At 36.9% G+C, this 18,270-nt stretch overlaps 1 protein-coding gene across 1 annotated transcript in view; it reads left to right on the forward strand.

Annotated features, from left to right (window-relative positions):
• Positions 1–13,478, forward strand: part of LOC136668058 (uncharacterized PE-PGRS family protein PE_PGRS54-like) — a 28,626-nt gene extending 15,148 nt beyond the window's left edge. The window contains exons 30-47 of the mRNA XM_066645302.1: positions 1,178–1,204; positions 1,559–1,573; positions 2,345–2,392; positions 3,002–3,394; positions 4,478–4,648; positions 5,135–5,194; positions 5,579–5,626; positions 5,755–5,913; positions 6,924–6,947; positions 7,062–7,172; positions 7,536–7,595; positions 8,407–8,517; positions 8,608–8,661; positions 9,086–9,127; positions 9,789–9,848; positions 9,953–10,003; positions 10,907–10,957; positions 11,123–13,478. Coding sequence (XP_066501399.1) covers positions 1,178–1,204; positions 1,559–1,573; positions 2,345–2,392; positions 3,002–3,394; positions 4,478–4,648; positions 5,135–5,194; positions 5,579–5,626; positions 5,755–5,913; positions 6,924–6,947; positions 7,062–7,172; positions 7,536–7,595; positions 8,407–8,517; positions 8,608–8,661; positions 9,086–9,127; positions 9,789–9,848; positions 9,953–10,003; positions 10,907–10,957; positions 11,123–11,169 — 1,532 coding nt within the window. The 3' untranslated portion in view covers positions 11,170–13,478. The remainder of the gene's footprint in view (positions 1–1,177; positions 1,205–1,558; positions 1,574–2,344; positions 2,393–3,001; positions 3,395–4,477; positions 4,649–5,134; positions 5,195–5,578; positions 5,627–5,754; positions 5,914–6,923; positions 6,948–7,061; positions 7,173–7,535; positions 7,596–8,406; positions 8,518–8,607; positions 8,662–9,085; positions 9,128–9,788; positions 9,849–9,952; positions 10,004–10,906; positions 10,958–11,122) is intronic.
• Positions 13,479–18,270: the final 4,792 nt, after the last annotated feature.

Below are 18,270 nucleotides of genomic sequence, written 5' to 3' on the forward strand. Positions count from 1 at the left end.
TTTTTTTAAACACAAGCTACATTTACAAAAACTAAGCATAGTTATGAAAATTGTGGAACAATACACATGAACATTTTTCAGTTTCAGATTTTCAGTTATTAATTAATTTTTTAATTAAGTAGTAAATTTTACAAGGTCACCTGGCATACCATCATTTGCTGCTTCAGGTACAACTAGTAGTACGATTACCACAGTTTGAGAATCGCTGTACTAATACAACCCCAATTCCAGTGAAGGGACGGTGTGTAAAAAATAAATAAAAGCAAATTACAATGATTTTCAAATCCTTTTCAACCTATATTCAATTAAATACACTACAAAGACAATATATTAAATATTCTAATTAATAAACATTATAGTTTGTTTGCAAATATTCACTCATTTTGAATTTTTGAGCGTTCCTCAACTTTCCAAGTCTTTTGTTGCCCCTGTCCCACCTCTTTTGGAACGTGTTGCAGGCCTCAAACTCTAAATGAATAAATATGTGCAAAAAAAACAAAAAAACAATAGAGTTTCTCCATTTGCAGTCAAGATGAAACAAAAAAGGTCTTCCCCAAACTGTTCTCAAGAAGTTGGATGCATACAATTATCCAAAAGATTTGCTGCCACATTAGCTGCCATGGCAGCAACATACTGGATTTAGTGTTCCAGTTCATCCCAAAGGTGTTTGGTGTATTAGAGGTTAAGGCTATGTGTAGTCTACGGGATATCTTCCACACCAAATTTGACCTAAGGTACCGCACATGCTGAAAGAGCAAAGGGGACTTCCTCAAACTGTTGTCACAGTGTTTGTTTATGGAGGCTGCATGGCTACAGCTGAAAAACCTGAACTCAATAATTAGTGGTAACTACATACCTATGACTTTTCTTTTTTTTTTATTATGTTCTTCAATATTAAGTATGAAATATAATAATAATGTAAATCGTTCTATTAATGAATCTATTGACTGAAGTATGTCAGTTTTTAAAGCTTTTGATTAAATATAGTATATATTATAGTGGCATTTTAAGTATATAATAAACATACTTCAGATGTAGCTTGTTCAGTTATATATATTAGAAGATTTCCTTATCTTGAAAGAAATAGAAAAAAAAACATGTTAAAATATTTTCACATTAAGCATTATACATTAGGTGATTTTGGATCATTAAAATGGTGTCATTTCTCTTTCTGTAGCTGGTGTTGGAGTAGTTCAGCCCAGTGGTAAGTGCTTGTCCTGTTGTATACTTGAGGGCAAAAGTTTGGACACACTTGTAAAAATGTTTTTCTTTTCATTTATAACACATTTATAATATAAAAATTGTTATTATAATACTATATGCATTGATTTTTGTACTAAATATGGCCATTCATATGTTGCCTGTCCTAGTCACTACATAGCTGATTGGCTGAATGATTAACAAAGACTGATTTATTTTCTAAACACAAGTTCAACAAAGTGCTACATTATAACTAGTTATTACAATGAATATAATTAAATATATTAATATTTAATGCACATACTCTGCCCATGCATAGATAACATGCATTGATTCTTCTCCCCTTGTGCTTTAATAGCTGGACCAGGCATTGGTGAGTATCAGTATTTATTACAGATCATTCAAGAAAAAGTTTAACGCTCCCTCTAGAGGTGAAAGGAACATAATGCATGCGACTCTCATGTTTCTCTCAAAAGTACCTTACTTTTGTCTTTTTTTCATATTATATATATTCTGATTAAAAACAAAAAAGTTATTCTGACAAATTAATATATGACACTACAGCTGACGAGGGTAATTTTTAAACAGACAAAATTGTTTAAAAACATATTTAAAAATATTTTCTAAGTCATTTCATTAGTGCTATCACATTAAACAAAGTTTTATTACATTTAGATATTTAAATGAGATGTTATGTACTTAAATATGCATAGGTTTGTACAAAAAAATAAATATTTAGAGGAAAAATAGTTGATAAAGTGTGAAAGAATATGCACAATTTATGTAAATGTTGTCATTATAAAGAAAATAGATGCAATTTATGTTCAGCCGGAGGTAAGACTGTATATGGTCTGGCATGGTTGTGATGAGTTGTGTGTAGCTATCTTACCAGTGTTTATAAATGTTTAATAATGCTACAAATACCTTTAGACACAAATGGATGATAACTAACACTTATTTGCCTGACTGTTTTTTTTTTATAATTTTCTAAGTTTTTCTAATTTTATAGTTTAGTATTCACAAAAGCTACACAAATTATACAGACAAGTGAATCCATCAGTAAAGAACACTTTTCTAGTTTCCAGGATTTATCAAGATTAATCTGTGAGGTATGACTGAGTAATCTGTATGAGGTGCTTCTCAGGTGGAGTTGGAGAAATTCTACCAGGAGTAAAACCCCTGAAACCTCCAGGTATTCCATTTTCCCCACAGCACTGTTTCTAAATGCTTGGGAAGATACCAATGCTCTCCACAAATATTGACATCTCTGGTAAAACATGAGCAAAATGAGCTGTAAAAACATTGATTTTTCATTTACAGTATTAAGAAAAATCTAAAATCTTAGAAAGAAAGAAATCTTTTGAAACAAATAAAATAAATCTTAAAAAAAAAATTAATATTTTATATGTGCAGCCTCCCAGCTCTGAGTCATCACTTGTCATAAAAGCTTAATGAGAAGCTCACTGCGAGAGATCTGAGAGCATTCCTCTATACAGAACCTCTCCAGATCCTACAAATTCTGAGGAATTCTGCTTGTGGAGCCTCCTCTTCAGTTCACCCTCCATGTTTCCTGTCGGTTTTATTCCACTGGACTATACTGGTTATGGAATAACATGACCCCACATATCATAGGTCCACTATGATACATTTCAATTGTATACTTTTCTGTATGGCTATCTCTGTATCTGCACCAGATTTATTTTTTGCTGTCCATTTTGCTCATGTTTACCAGCTTGTGCTCACTTTAGTTTATTTTAGAAATACCCAAACATACAGCACATTGTTGTCATGCATACCCCAGGGTCTGGAGGTGGAGTGATAGCTGGACGTGGAGATACACCAAGCATTATTAGTGGGATTCCACGTGAAACTGGAGGAGGACCTGGAGGAGTTGGTGGAGGGCCTGGAGGAGTTGGAGTTGGACCTGGAGGAGTTGGTGGAGGGCCTGGAGGAGTTGGAGTTGGAACTGGAGGAGTTGATGGAGGGCCAGGAGGAGTTGGAGTTAGACCTGGAGGAGTTGGTGGAGGGCCAGGAGGAGTTGGTATTGGACCTGGAGAAGTTGGTGGAGGGCCAGGAGGAGTTGGTATTGGACCTGGAGGAGTTGGTGGAGGGCCAGGTGGAATTGGAGTTGGACCTGGTGGAGTTGGTGGAGGACCTGGAGGAGTTGGACCTGGAACTGTTAAACCATCAAAAGGTTATTCATTACCACATCTACAAAATTTCTAGCCACAATTACAGCCAAAAAAGGACATTAAATAGTAGTTATTTATTTCAAGAAATATTTATTGGACAGAATTTAACCCAAATATGAAGAGTAAAAGTCAAAGGAGGAAAGAAGCAGAAGTTTCCAAAAATCAAATGTGAAAAAGCTGAAGTTTCCAACAGTGGGCTAAGGCAATCCACTCTTGTTTCTGATCTGAAATAAAGTGTGTCTGTCTATCTATACACTATGAGAACAACTCTGTCAGAAGCGGACCACAGGTGTAAGGGACTGCCTGCATCATGGTCATCCCACCTCCAGAGGGAGACCATGCTCCAGGCCACCTAGTAATCAGCCCAAGTGAGAGCACCTGGTGCTGACCCTTTATAAGGGCTCTGCCTACGCTTTCCCAGTGAGGTGTCTTGAGTTTACTGTTAACCAACAATTTTGTATTCTTATCAATAAAGTAATCTGGCCTTCTTTTGTGATTTAAACTCTGGGTGAAATTCACCACAAACTTTTTTTCTCCTCTCCATAATTCTGGAGAGTATTTCTCTGTGACTTTTTGTCCCACTGAGTTAACTTCTCATTTTCTTCTTATCCTTAAAAAAATTAATAATAAAAAAACTTTTTATTTTCTCCTCCTACTTTTTTGTTCCTTTTCCTGCCTCTTTGAGCTCTCATTTATTTACCCCCTTTTTGCTTTGACGTCAGCTGTGGTTCCCCGGTGGGTTAGTTACGACTGTAAGGAGCAGATTCATTGACTCAGTGGCTCAGTGGTTAGAGTGGACTGGCGGCAGGAATCTTCTTTCACAAAGTAATGAGCAAAATGAGCATTAGGTATTGTCTGAAATCAATCATACCATCCTGAATTAATTTCCCTATAAAATTGCACAATGAGTAATTTAGGGAATAGTGCGTAGGGGTCCATTTCAAATACAGCCATAAACAACTATATATTGATTTGAAATTAAGTAAATGAAGCCAAAGTGACTTGCTTTGTACAATATATATATATGCTTCTGTGGACCATAAAAAATAGCTTTTTATTTTTATTTATTTTTGGACCCTCTTCAGGTTATGGAGGTCTGGGTGGTGGAGGACTCCTTAGTGTTGGAGGCATTGGTGGAGGCCCAGGTGCACCTGGAGGACCTGGAGTGACAATGGGAAGTGGCTTTTTGCCTGGAAGTAGCAGTTTCCTGCCAGGAGGTGCAGGAACAGGAACTGGAGCACAGAAACGTGCCAAAAGTATGCAAACCATTTATCTGTCATAATCAATCCATTTTATAAGCATAACCCAGTATTGTCTGTTATATTGAGAATATCGTCACTGCTGACACATATCCAGCAAAGTACAGTAAATTTACAGGAGAAGAAAGAAATATTCCTATCTATTAAAGAAAGTCAGAGTATTTTATTTCTGGTCATTTTAGTCACAAATTTTTCCCACAGTGCCATGGATGATAGGAAATCTGCAAATATGTATACAAATATTGTTGTTCAGATATGCTTGACCATATTAGGTGACCATTTTTTAGAACCTTATAATTCTTTTATGTATGGTGATCTTGAGAGTCTTGAAAGGTGCCTATAATAATAATAATAATAATAATTATTATTATTATTATTATTATATATTATATATATATATATATATATATATATATATATATATATATATATATATATATATATATATATATTATATAAAAACTTTGGCTTTGTTGATTGTAGGTTATGGTGGAGCTGGGAGTTTAGGCACACTAGTCACGAATGGGTTCTTGCCTGTCAGTGGTATGTTTTCATGGTATTTTTTCATGGTTTTCTTATAAAATCAAAACTTGTGGAAACACTCTACTTAAGAGCTGTTCTCCTTCATTTCAATAAGTCCCTCCCTGTGCAAACCTGAAAAGTCTTGAAGAAAAGATGTCTATCTACGTTGTGTTTTTCTTTAATGCTTCATAAATTATTTTTTAAAATCCATTATTTTGTACATCAGATTTCTCCGACACATTTTTCACTTAATCTTCTTATTTATTTATTAAATGCGAAGCACCTTAATGAACTGACTTGTAAAGCACTGACTCACTCGCTGACTATTAGGAATTGCACCACAAAGGGTGCTATTTCTTACACCATTTGGGGTCATTACCATCAGTGATACTGTCATTTTTTTAGGTATTCGGTTGTCAAGTGGAGCTGCGGTGGGCAGTAAACAAGGCAAAGGTACCCTTGACTAACACCAATAATGGTTATTCTAACAGCTTTGTCTACATTTCATTATAATCCATTAATGAAGTTCAGAAAGTTTTGATAAACGTTTCATTTTGTTAATGCTCTTATATCGATCTCAGTTTATGGAGCATTAGCAAGACCAGGAGGGGCTGGTGCTGGAGGTCTTGGTGGTGTCGGAGGCCCAGGTAGTTATACAGTTGGACCTGGAGGCTATGGGACTGGCACTGGAGGCTATGGAACAGGACCTGGAGGCTATGGGACTGGCCCTGAAGGACTAGGTGAGTCTGGTACAAATAGTGGTTTTTGCTGTGTTATTTCTCTTTAGCCTGGTCTTCAATTTTCCCCTCCTCTCAATTGTTATCTGTAAGTTGGCAGAATAAAATTGGCAGGTAGTTTTCTCCTCCTCAGCGTTCTGAGCAGGCCACTTTAAACTAACCCAGTAAACAAGGGACGTCCCTGGACGTTCAAAATAGGTCTAAAAGTAGTCTGTCCGTCAAGGACATATTTTAAACGTCCATGGACGTCCAAAATACGTCTAATAGTCGTTTTTTCAATGTCTGTGTTTGGACGTCTTTTCAACTTTCATTTTCAACCTTAAGAGGACGTTGGTTAGACGGCAGTCATTACGTTACTTCAACGTTATTCGTTACACGTTATACGTTACACGTTATTCGTTATACGTTACATTACGTTATTTCAACGTTGAATCAACGACTATTTATTTACTGGGAAGCAAGCTGTTGCTTTAGCTGGAGTGTGAAATACTGAATCAGGGAAAAGTTACATTTACTTTACTGGATGAACTATTTATACAATGATCGAATAAAATAATTAAAAGGTTTTTACACACTCACACGTCTCTTAAACAAACACGGATCTCTATGGAACCAAAAGTGGTTCTTCTATGGCAGGGGTCGGCAACCCGTGGCTCCAGAGCCGCATGCGACTCAGCTTTTGAAAATAATTATTTAATTAAAATGTATTTTAGTTTAGTTTGTTAATTTTCAAAATGTAATTCTATGAAGATTATGGCGATCTTGTAACATTTAAAATATTTTAATATTTAAAATATTTTGTCGCACTTAATACACGTCACGACTTCCAACGCAGAGAGAGGACAGCATTTTTGTTTGCTACCAGTGGATAATTTAAGTTTGGCGTTTTTTCCCCATTACCACCTCTTGGAGTGGTAAAGGATGCCGACCCCTGTGCTATGGCATCACTCAAAGAACCCTTTATAGCACCTTCTGACTACATCTAATCCTGCTAATAAAATATCTTTTTACAGGTTTTGGATATGGCCCTGGAACAGGTAAACCACCTAAAAGTATGTCAAAAACAGCTTTATTTCACATGTAAATTGTAAAGTAATGTCTTGTGATTAGTGCATATTGTGATTATATTTTCTTATCCCGAATCGGTGTAGTAGGGGGTCCAGGAGGAGCAGGAGGAAGGCCTGGAGAAGTCGGTGGAAGCCAAACAGGCATTGGTGGAGGACCTGGTGGAGTTGGAGGAGGACCGGGTGGCCTAGGTGGAGGTACATTACATTAATTAAAGTACAATAACCTTCAGAAGTTCAGAATCACACTTTAGACACTGAGCTGAAAATGGTTGTAGTTGATTCTAAAATAAGATTGTAAAAATGACAAAGCCCTGGAAAAGAATAAAGTTACAATATGGTTAATATACACATCGTCTTGTATTTCAAATTGATCCAATCTTTTTATGGAATCTATAAAAATGTATTTTATATACAGATCTTAAGACGTTTTCATTATAAATATTAGATAGAGCAGGGGATGATCCAAGAGCATGAATGAGAAGCCCTTGTACATGCTACATCTTATCACTATCAGGTTTGAAATGTGACACTAATGCTCTTAATATGGTTTGTCCTCAGGTTTGGGATACCCAGGGGGAGTAGGACTCAGAGTTGGAGCTGGAAAACCTGGCAAATCAGGTGCAGCCTGTTTGAATAGCCACCAAATTGTGATGATGGTGATCCTTTGTCTGTGGTCCAAAATATATTTATTCTGAAGCCAATATGTTGTATGAATTTGGAAATTTTCTAATTAAAGTATAACTTCACAACTAAAGCCACTCTGGTGTTTCTTACATTCTTGGCATTTGACATCTCAATGACTGTAAGCAAACACACACAATACATGGATAAGAAGGACAAACACCGTTTAAACAAACTGTTAAAGCATTATATGACAGAATGCAGTACAATTTTAGCCCTAATTGTCTTTCATGATTCACAGGCATTTTCCAAACAGGATCTCAATGCCAACAAAACTTTATCCACTGGAATCTTCAGAAATCTTTCACATTTTCTGAAATTAGGCTCTTAATATAATTTATTGTTATATTTTACTTAGTTTGAAGAGTTAATATTGAACATATTGTTATTTTTAAGTATTAATAAATATATTTTTTTATTTATTTTTGTGTTTTTAAGAGGCTTTCTGGAGCAAATAAATGAAAAAAGGTTTTTTAGAGTACAATTAATCTGAAATGAATCCAGTTAAATGACATATTTTTCAGTATGAACATATCGGAGAAAAAGCATATACATTTTTAATACATTTACATTTTACATAAACTATAATTTATTTGTTTCACTTTTTTAGAGTGGAAAAAAGTTGTTTTTTTTTCACAGAGAAATGGTATGAAGAATCTCCAACGAATATTTGAGAATATCATAATAACTGTTACCAAAGATAAATAATGCCAATCATGATTAGCTTCTCTTTGTTGTATCTTTACAGGATATGGTGGTTTGGGAGGAGTAGGAGCTGCAGGTGGAGGTCCTGGAGGTATAGGAGGAGGGCTAGGAGGAGTAGGAGGAGGGCCTGGCAGCCCAGTAGGAACTGGTGGAGGTATATTATGAGTCTTTGAGATGTGTTCATGGCATATACCACTGTTCTGAATTATGAATTAATGCTATCACACTGTGCTTTGTGTTTTAGGCCTCAGGTATCCTGGTGGTGCAGGTATTGGTGTTGGAAAGCCTGGAAAATCAGGTGATGCTTGTTTTCTTTTAAAATCTCACATGAGATGAAGAACGTAATTGCTTTGTTACCCTCAACAGTTTATGCTCTATTTTGTGGGCCACCTTCATATAGGTGGTCATGTTTAAAATAAGTTTAGAATCTGAGTCATGGCCACTAGGTGTCACTATGGTCAACATAACTGCTGTTTAATAACATTAAGACGATTCACTGGACAAAGTGACTGATTTGATTCTGTAAGTGTATCCTGGGCATAAAACTAAAGATTTACAATCAACAATTATATAATTGGTTTACATTGTAATATTTCCAGTCCAGACATTTTAATGCATTCAAGTGAACATTAAGCTGTACTGAAAGATGTTTAAGGACATCCTGGGCAACCATTTAAATCTTCTTTATTATCTAATCTGTTTTTGTCTCTCCTATGTTGCAGGGTATAGCACAGGAGCATTAGGTGGCCAAGGGATCCAGCCAGGTAACATTATTTTTAATCCTTCATATAGTTCTCCTTTATAGTGTTTGCAATGTGGTGCAATTTAGATTGGGGAATGGTTATAAAGTAACTGTAATATGTCTACACTTATTGTCCATTTTATCAGCTATACTGACCTTTATAAGAGAATTTTGTAATTCTATGTACAGAGAATAGTCAGTCCATACGCTCTGTATACTTTGTTAACACTTCAACGGTCAGGACCCACAAAAGACCATTAAAGAGCAGGAATTATCTGGGTAGTGACTCATTTTCAGTGCTGCAGTGACACTGACGTGTTGGTGGTGTGTGTGTGTGTTGTGTTGGATCAGTCACAGCAATGGTGGAGTTTTTAAACACTGTGTCCACTCAGTGTCCACTCATCTGCCTTGTTGGCCCACCTTTTAGAAGTAAAGGCATCTGTTACTAAACAGTTATTTTCAACTTCCACTACCCAAATCATGCACTGTTGTGGTCTTCTGGAGGTCCTGACCACTGAATAGGAATAACAAGATAAACTGGGGCAAAAAAAGTATTCAGGGTTACACATAGACTACAGTCTGTAACTGCAGAAAAGTACACTATGAAGGGCACCTATTTGGTCAGTGGAGATGAGGTCATTGCAATGTTATGCTTGTGTATAATGTGCCTGATACTCATGCAGGTGGTGGGTTGCCTGGCATTGGCAGTGGTGGTCCTGGTGGCTATCAGCAGCCATTCCTAGGTAATAAGACCAGTTTCACACCTGAGGTTCCTAATAATATGAACCTCATATTTATAGCTTGTATGTATTAGACATACTCTAAATGCTGTGATCTTCTGAATTAGGTTATGGTGGAGCTGGACCAGGAGGAAGTGCTCCACTTACACCTCAACAATGTAGGACTTCTTCAGTTTCACATTATGAATGAATTTCCTTACTGCTGGATTTGCACAGTGAAATATGCATCATGATTAACCATATACAAAAATGTATTAAGTAAATCAATATATACAAACATTACTGTGAAAAAATCAAATAAAATCAAATCAAATCAAATTTATTTATATAGCGCTTTTCACAACTGATGTTGTCACAAAGCAGCTTCACAGAATTCCAGTAAGAAATTGATCAAAAAGATCATTTAGGAATAAAGCAAAAAACAAAACCACATAGAAGCCTCAGCAGCTGATCTAAATATTCCAGTGTCCAGTAGGTGATGTGTCCACCCCATTACATTATTATAACTTCTGCTCATTCAGGTTTTTAAAGAAAGCTACCGGGATATTCTGGGAAATATCCCACACCTCTAAGGTGCAGTTCTGAGAAGCTGGATGCATTTTGCTGCTTGGGACCATATTACAAATGTATTAACAAATAATATAACAAAATTAAAGATGGATGTCACTGTTTATCTAATGGTGAAACTCTGAGGTTTGAATTACAATTATTGAAAATAATTTATTTTTTAATATCCTTTATGCAAGAAGATGATCTTATCTCATCTCCTGAAAAATTGATAACTTCTATGTAATTGCCTTTTTGACTGGAAAGTAAATTAGTTTAACATGTCCTTTCTGTGGCTTTAAATTTATTTGCCACTGGTGTCTTGCACACTGCACATATTACATTCCTAACACTACTGTAGTTAGATGATAATAATAGACAGGGACCAAAGTATGTGCATCATATCTTAATATCAATTTCCCTGATTGAAATTATTTTCAGACTGCATTGTGCTTTAGGGCATCAGACCATTGCTTTGTTTTATATTGATTGAGTTTTTTTTATGGGTTTTACAGCCAAAGCAGCCAAGTATGCAGCTCTCCAAGCTGCTTTGGGGGGCTACAGAGGTACAGTACAAATTTAAAATGCATGACTTAACAAGAACATTTTTAATAATTTTTCTTATCAATGGACTCTAAACGGTTTGTTATTTATATTAGCACTAAAGTAGCTTTCCAAGCCGGGGACTATATGTTTCCATGTGCTCATTTTGTCTGTTTGTTTGACCATAGGGGGTTCTGGGTGCCAAGGCAAATACTGCGGAAGGAAAAGAAAGTGAGAGTCAGGAGGAAGAGAAGTGACCTCATAAACCAGTGGTGCTACTGCCTAACCTCGAAGGGACTTTTACATTGGTAGTGGGAAAATGAAAACATTCCCATGCAACATGTATTCTGCAAGTGTGTGAGAGGAGTATTAAAAGTTATTTTGCACATGTCTGTTTTCATCGTAGGTTTGAGCCCATGTGCATAATGTTCTTTTCCACATTCACTCATGACACAGTATAAGTTTCCCTTTACTCATTTACACATCAGGACATTACAGTGTACTCGACTTCAACACACAAGATGACACATATAGCTCAGTGAATATTGAATAGGGTTATTTCTTAATTTCAGAGGTGGGAATTTACAAAATTCAATGTGTTCAGTGTTGAATTTCAGCCAAATTACAGTCATTTGAACAATCAGTGAAATGGTCAAGATGTAAGCAAATTCATACTGGGTGTTTGATGTCAAATTTGTCTTTCTGGAATATAAAAATTACAGACTCATCAGTGTTCAGAATGATGGTGATAAGAACCAGGTGTATGAAGCTTTTAATGTCTCTAAAGGCTCCCTTGCAGAAGAGTGTTACAAGGAGTGAATCCTGACACATTGTTTTTAGGATTGTATTGTGATAAAATTTTATCCTAAAATGTATTGTAAGGCAAATAGGACCCAAAGTTTAATTTTTTTTTTTTCAAAATTCCCTCTATTTTACAGTGATCCATATTACGTATAAAAGACTGATAATTAGACTGCGATCCTGGTTCCTAACACTTCCAGACATTAGAGTCAGTCAAGTTCTCTAGAATGGAGTATCTCACATCTAAACACCCTGAATGCCTTTGTTCAGGTTTCCCCTATAATTAAATGGTTGAAATTAAGTGTAGTGTAGCTTATTTTCAAATGATAACTCTGACATCTGCTCAAGAAGTTCTGTAAGGAAAGTCTTTCTTTTGCTAAGTTCCATTTTAGGCTTAAAACTGGCACTCTTATTTCCCTTTTAGTGTTTGGTTGCATTCTGTTTTGTGGGTCCATCACATGAGTAGCTTTCCTGTTTAAACTATCACTTTCAAGCTTGAGCATTTTCTTTTAGATCAAAGGGACCCCAAAAATAGGAGAAAAGCATTTAACAAGCTTCAGTTTCTCTGCACAAGACTGTCATCTGTCTACTGTTGGCTAATGTTGAATGAACTAATTAGTTCCATTTTTAAAAATATATTTTTTAAACAATTTTTGCTCATGTACAGCTACTTTTCAATCAGATTTAGGCATAACTTAACTGTATTAATAATATTTTGTTATAAGTTACTTGCGCCTAAGCTTGAGTTACTCTGCCCACGTCAGTCAAATGATCACTGTATACTTTCCTTGACATAACACTGATATAACCATGCCTTAAACATGTCATGGCATGTGTCATATGCTGCTTATCATATTCTTTCTGCTTATTCTAGTTAGCAGTAATTATATCAAGCATGACATGCCACATTATAATTCATTTTAATGGTGACGTGACAGTCTTATAAGTAACATCTCATGACAGCATCTGCCATGACGTGTGCATGACATGGTTAAGTCAGTGTAATCTATTGTAGTAGGGTTCTAGAGCAAAATTGTTAAGGGTTCTCTAATAGCTTTTTATTAAACCAGCACTAATGATGCCTTCTAGTTTGAAACTGGTTTTGAACCTGCACCATACACCAGCCTGGTCTCCATGGTTACATGTAGGTCTTAGCCAGCCTTAATTGTATTTTTTCCCTCTCTGCTCATTCTGACTTTCTTGTCTGTATGTATTCAGTTGTAATGTCGAGGGACATGTTAAATTAAATGACTCAGGCCTCCTCCTCATGCTCATCATTTGCTCACATTGTGACTTTTCTATTTTTACACTGGCTAACACAGCTTATAATGTTCTGTTCAGAAGTGCATGGTGGTGACTCTTACTAGGCACAGTGTGTATGTTTTGGATACGTGTATGGTATTTTCTGCTGTATGCATTGTGTGTGTCACGATACCTCAGGAGTTTAAAGCAGTTCTCCTTTAGTTTTGAATATCCTTCCTCTTCTAGCTCTTCACCTAGCTCTCATTATTAAATTAAACTTAGTTTTAAACATGATCCTTTATCTATATTAACCTTACTAATGTGTGATTGCTAAGTGTGTCATTCTAAATGACTTAAAGTTGGTGAAATCTAAATTCCAACGTCACCGGAAATTAAGGAAATATCCATGCAGCCAATACCTAATGTCCATTAACATCAGATCTGCTGTTTACTTTTAGATTTTCACTTTGTGCTTATTATTCAGATTGTGAATGTTTTTTAACGATGATTTTCAGGATATCTTGTGCAATTATGTTTCATTAAAGAAAATCCAAGCCAATTTAAGTGTCATTTTTCTAAATATGCTGAAATTTCATTCTAAAACAATGGAGGGCCATCTCTATAGTATTACTCTTCTTTTTCTTTTCCTGTTTATTCTATGGAAAGTGTTCATGAGTGTGAGTGATATATAAAGAAACATTATTATTATTATTATCCTAAAACCCCTGCCCTGCTACACACTTCATAGCAATGGGTTTTATCAAGAGCTCAAACTAGATTCTCCAATCCTTTGCAGTGAGAGGGGACAGTTGAGGTGGTTTGGGCATTTGATGAGAATGTCCCCTGGGCACCCTTCCATGGGAGGTGTACCAGGCATGGCCAAGTTGTAGCAGGCCCTGGAGTACACAGAGGACTCTCTGGGGGGTTTATATCTCTTGGCTGGCCTGAGAATGCCTGGGTATCCCCCAGGAGGTGGTCTTCAAATCTGGACCCTGAATCCATGTTCAAGGCTTGGATTTTAAAATGGACGGCAGCTATGACATTAACTGCAAATGCAAATGCACCTGAGAGGCCAGGTATAGCACTGTACTGGCCAGCCAATGTAAAATCCCAGCCTGGAATTATAACAATGGGGGGTTGTGTAGGAGTGGTCAATGAGCAAGGGAAGGAGGTAAGTGCAAGAGATTTTATTAACAATAACAAAAAGGAACCTAGGCAGAGGGAAGGTAAACACAAATTTTAAACACCGAGGCTAAACACAAAGCAAGGGCTATAAAAATGCTTTAAAAATAGAACTAGCTATCATTCAGCAACATATATCAACAATGACCCACAACCAGGATACACTGACGAGGACTATATCAAGACAACACAAACAAGAAACACCTGGGCACTAATTAAAACACGTGACACTAGAAACACAAGGGAAGGGTATCACATGACCAGGGAACAAGCAGGAAGCAGACACAAGACGGGGGGACACATGACAAGGGGGGCACAAACAAGAAACAATACAAAACAGAACACAAAACTAAGCACGTTACAGGAACATAGATCAATAATCTCTCTATACAACAAATGGATCAACACCAAACCCTATATCTCACCACACGTACTGTACAAGACAGCTGTTCTACTCTCAGTGTTGTGTTAACCGTATCCAAATCAATTCTGTAAATAAGGTATAAAGCCCTAAATGGACTCGCTCCTGAATACATTCAAGATATCATTTTTTATTATGAGCCTCCACAATTGCTCAGATCACAGAGAAATGGACTTGTAATAGTTCCTAGAATTCAGAAGGCCTCAGCTAGGGGAAGTGCTTTATCTTATAAAGCACCCCAACTCTGGAATGGTCTTCCAGAAAATGTGAGGGACTCAGTCACAATCACAATCTTCTAATCTAGGCTAAAAACTCATTTGTTCAGTTTAGCTTTTGGTAGTTTATGCTCCCCCATAGATAAAGGTGGCAGATCCGGGGGGTCCATGGACACACGCTTCACACGATCATTCAGGTTTGTCAACGCTGGAGCGGAGGGATGTGTGTTTGAGGATGTTCCTGTGTCTGTGTGTCCTTCTGGTTCTCTCCTTTTAGTTAAAGCTGCCATAGTCAGATCTCCCGGAGTCATTGGCCACACTCTGGAAATGTTCACATATTCTGCTTTACATACACCGAAACAGATTAAAATTCCATCCCTTAACCTCTTTCCGAGTAAACAACTGCCCACCTGTCCGTCTGGACACTGATGGATGACTGTCAAGCTTCCACTCTTCAGACCAGCTGCCCATGCTCCAGCCACCACCAATTGCCTTGGAGCTGCCCACTGAAGTTTTCATGGACTTCTAACTATTACCAGTAGATTGACCAGAGGAGGATAGGTCCTCTGTTGTGAGCCTTGGTTCATCCCAATGTTTCTTTCTCAGCTCTGAGGGAGATTTTCCTTGCCACTGTCTCCCTTGGCTTGCTCACCAGGGGGATTTTTACATTCTTTACATGTTTACATTTCATGTCAAAACTTTATCTTTACTGGAATTCTGTGAAGCTGCTTTGTGACAACATCAGTGGTAAAAAGCGCTATACAAATAAATTTGATTTTATTTTATTGGATAAAGGTTGTATACTGTCACTGTCCAAATAAAAATGTATATCTCCTTTCAGGGTCACTGTCTGAGGAGATATGATGTGTTCTCCTTGTGTTTGTGTGGGATTCCTCTGGTTATCACCCACAGACAAAAAACACACGTTGGTAGGTGGATTGGTGACTCAAGTATCCATAGGTGTGAGTGTGTTTCACCATGCAAAGGACTGGTGCCCTTCCAGGGTGTGTTCCTGCCTTGCGCCCAGTGATGAATGCATAATCTGAACATAGCGGCTGTCCCTCATTGTCTGACACTGCTATCCAGTTCAGGGTTGCTGTGGGTCCAGAGCCCACCCGGAATCACTGGGCGCAAGATAGGAACACACCCTGGAGGGGGTGCCTGCCACACACACCTACGGACACTTTTGTGTTGCTAATCCACCTACCAATGTGTGTTTTTGGAGCATGGGAGGAAACCCATGGGGAAAACTCAACAAACTCCTCACAGTCTGTCACCCGGAGCAGGACTTGAACCCACAACCTACAGGTCCCTGGAGCTGTGTGACTGCAACACTACCTGCTACACCACTGTGCTGCCCTGTCCCTCATATTTTAGAAAAAAAAGCATGATGAATCAACCAATAGATATGCTCCAAAATGACTTGGCATAAAATCTTTTTATATTGACTTGCATTTAAATATAATACATTTTTTCTTTCTTCTGTAAATTTAACATTTTTGGAAGAATGTTTTTCATTGGACAGTGACAATATGCATTTGTCTGTATTATGCTTATTGTGCAGTTGTATTACTGTCTGCTGTTGTCCTGTGTTAAATATATCAATGTGTACCTGGAGTGACTATGTTCCTCATCCATCTGTGGTGAAAAGCATTGGTAATATTGCTGTCTTTGACTTTTGACTTTGATTCCTGTCAACTAAACCCTAGTAAAATAAAAAGCAAAGTTGATTATGGAAATCCTGGTCAGATGTTCTGCTCTAAAATAAGAAAAGATTAATAAGAAATTACAGTGTAATTTCACCCTAATTGTCACTTACTGGGTTAATTATCACAGTTACAAAGAAAAGGTCCACACCCGTGGTTTTGCTTTCACACACCAGACAGGAAACAAATGGCTCCTAAACAATGGCCATCAACAATAGCTTAGGACTAAGAGTGGGCACCTGGGACCATCTCAGACAAAGGGACTGAAACCTCATTTACACTGTTAACAATACTGTCAGGACACTGTAACTTTAAAGCTGATCCTGTACACTGTATACTCTCTGTATTTTTAAAGTTTAGTCCATGTTTTGTTGAATGCAGAATGCATTTATCCTTGATACTGAGTTTACTGCGTGGAGCAGTATTTGTTAATTGTTTCTGCAGCTGGATAAGCTTGTAGGTTTTACAGGTTACAAAAATGTGATAATCTATAGTAATAATGTGAAAAATGAAGATCATCCCCAAATGTTGTCACTGCTAATTCCCTTACACAGACTATGACTTGTCCTATCACATGGTACTCCCACCATTTTGTGAGGGGGCTTCTTCCTCTCATCATACTGACCATGGATGGCTGTAGTGTCACTGAGGATTGAACTATTAATCTCGGTTGCCTCAGTGAGTAATCACAATGTAGACCTTTACAGCAGTGTGACCTTTGCTTGTTTCCTCATTGCAGCAGCAATGTCTCTTTCTGCCTGTGAAATGTGTTTCATGAGCATTCATTCACGAAAGCGTTAGTGAGGTCTACGACTAATGATGGATGATCAGTTCTGGATAACATTATGTATACAAATAAGTTTTAAAGTGTTTTAGTATAACATGTAATTGTAATTCATCATTCAAACATTCTGCTTGTAACTGTATGGTAACTGGCACTTAGCATTAAAAATAACAATTGACATTTTATTAAAATATGTTAAATTTAAACAGGTATTAATACATTACATTCACAAACTCAAACATAAATTTCGCCATCTTTAAATTGTCTAAACCAAAATTCATACAAAGCTTTGGATACAATTTTATCCACAAAAACAGAACAAAACATGCACATATTTTTGCAGTATTTTTCCTGACAAGGCTCATTTTGAATGCAGTGACTAATAAATTCTTCTCACTTTTCTCACTTTAATCTACTTCATTTTTATTTTCTTTTTTGGTTGAATAAACTGACAATTTTTCTACGTAACAGTTACCAAAAAAATGGACAATATATCATGTTTCAAATATGTAAAAAAAAGTTATAGAACAACTAATAAATGATAAGCACTATTCCAGCTCATAGTAAAAGTATGTGATCATGCGCCATTGTCTTCATGATGACCAAAGGCTCACATGCAGCTTGAATCCCAGTGATATCTTAGCATGGCAGGAGACTGAGAAGAGAAAATCTTACTTCCTCATCCTCCTGCTCTATCAAACACCAGGCATCATATGAATGTTGTTTTTTAGGCTAAATCTGGTCGGTCCATCATGGCCTTTATTTAACCTGTTACTGTAGACTTTCATAATTTGTTACAAGTGTTGCAATGATCACAGCATCACAATTTATTGAGACGCTATTTACTGAGTTCTGCCATTTAGATGAACATTTCTATGGACTTTCGCTGTTTGTCTCAGTGTTTGTAAATGCATGCTTCTGCAGACAATCAAAATGATACTTTCATATACCACCATTCAGCACCAGGTCACAAATAATTTTGGCA

Source organism: Hoplias malabaricus, chromosome 15 (assembly GCF_029633855.1).
Source record: "Hoplias malabaricus isolate fHopMal1 chromosome 15, fHopMal1.hap1, whole genome shotgun sequence".
Lineage (NCBI taxonomy): Eukaryota > Metazoa > Chordata > Actinopteri > Characiformes > Erythrinidae > Hoplias > Hoplias malabaricus.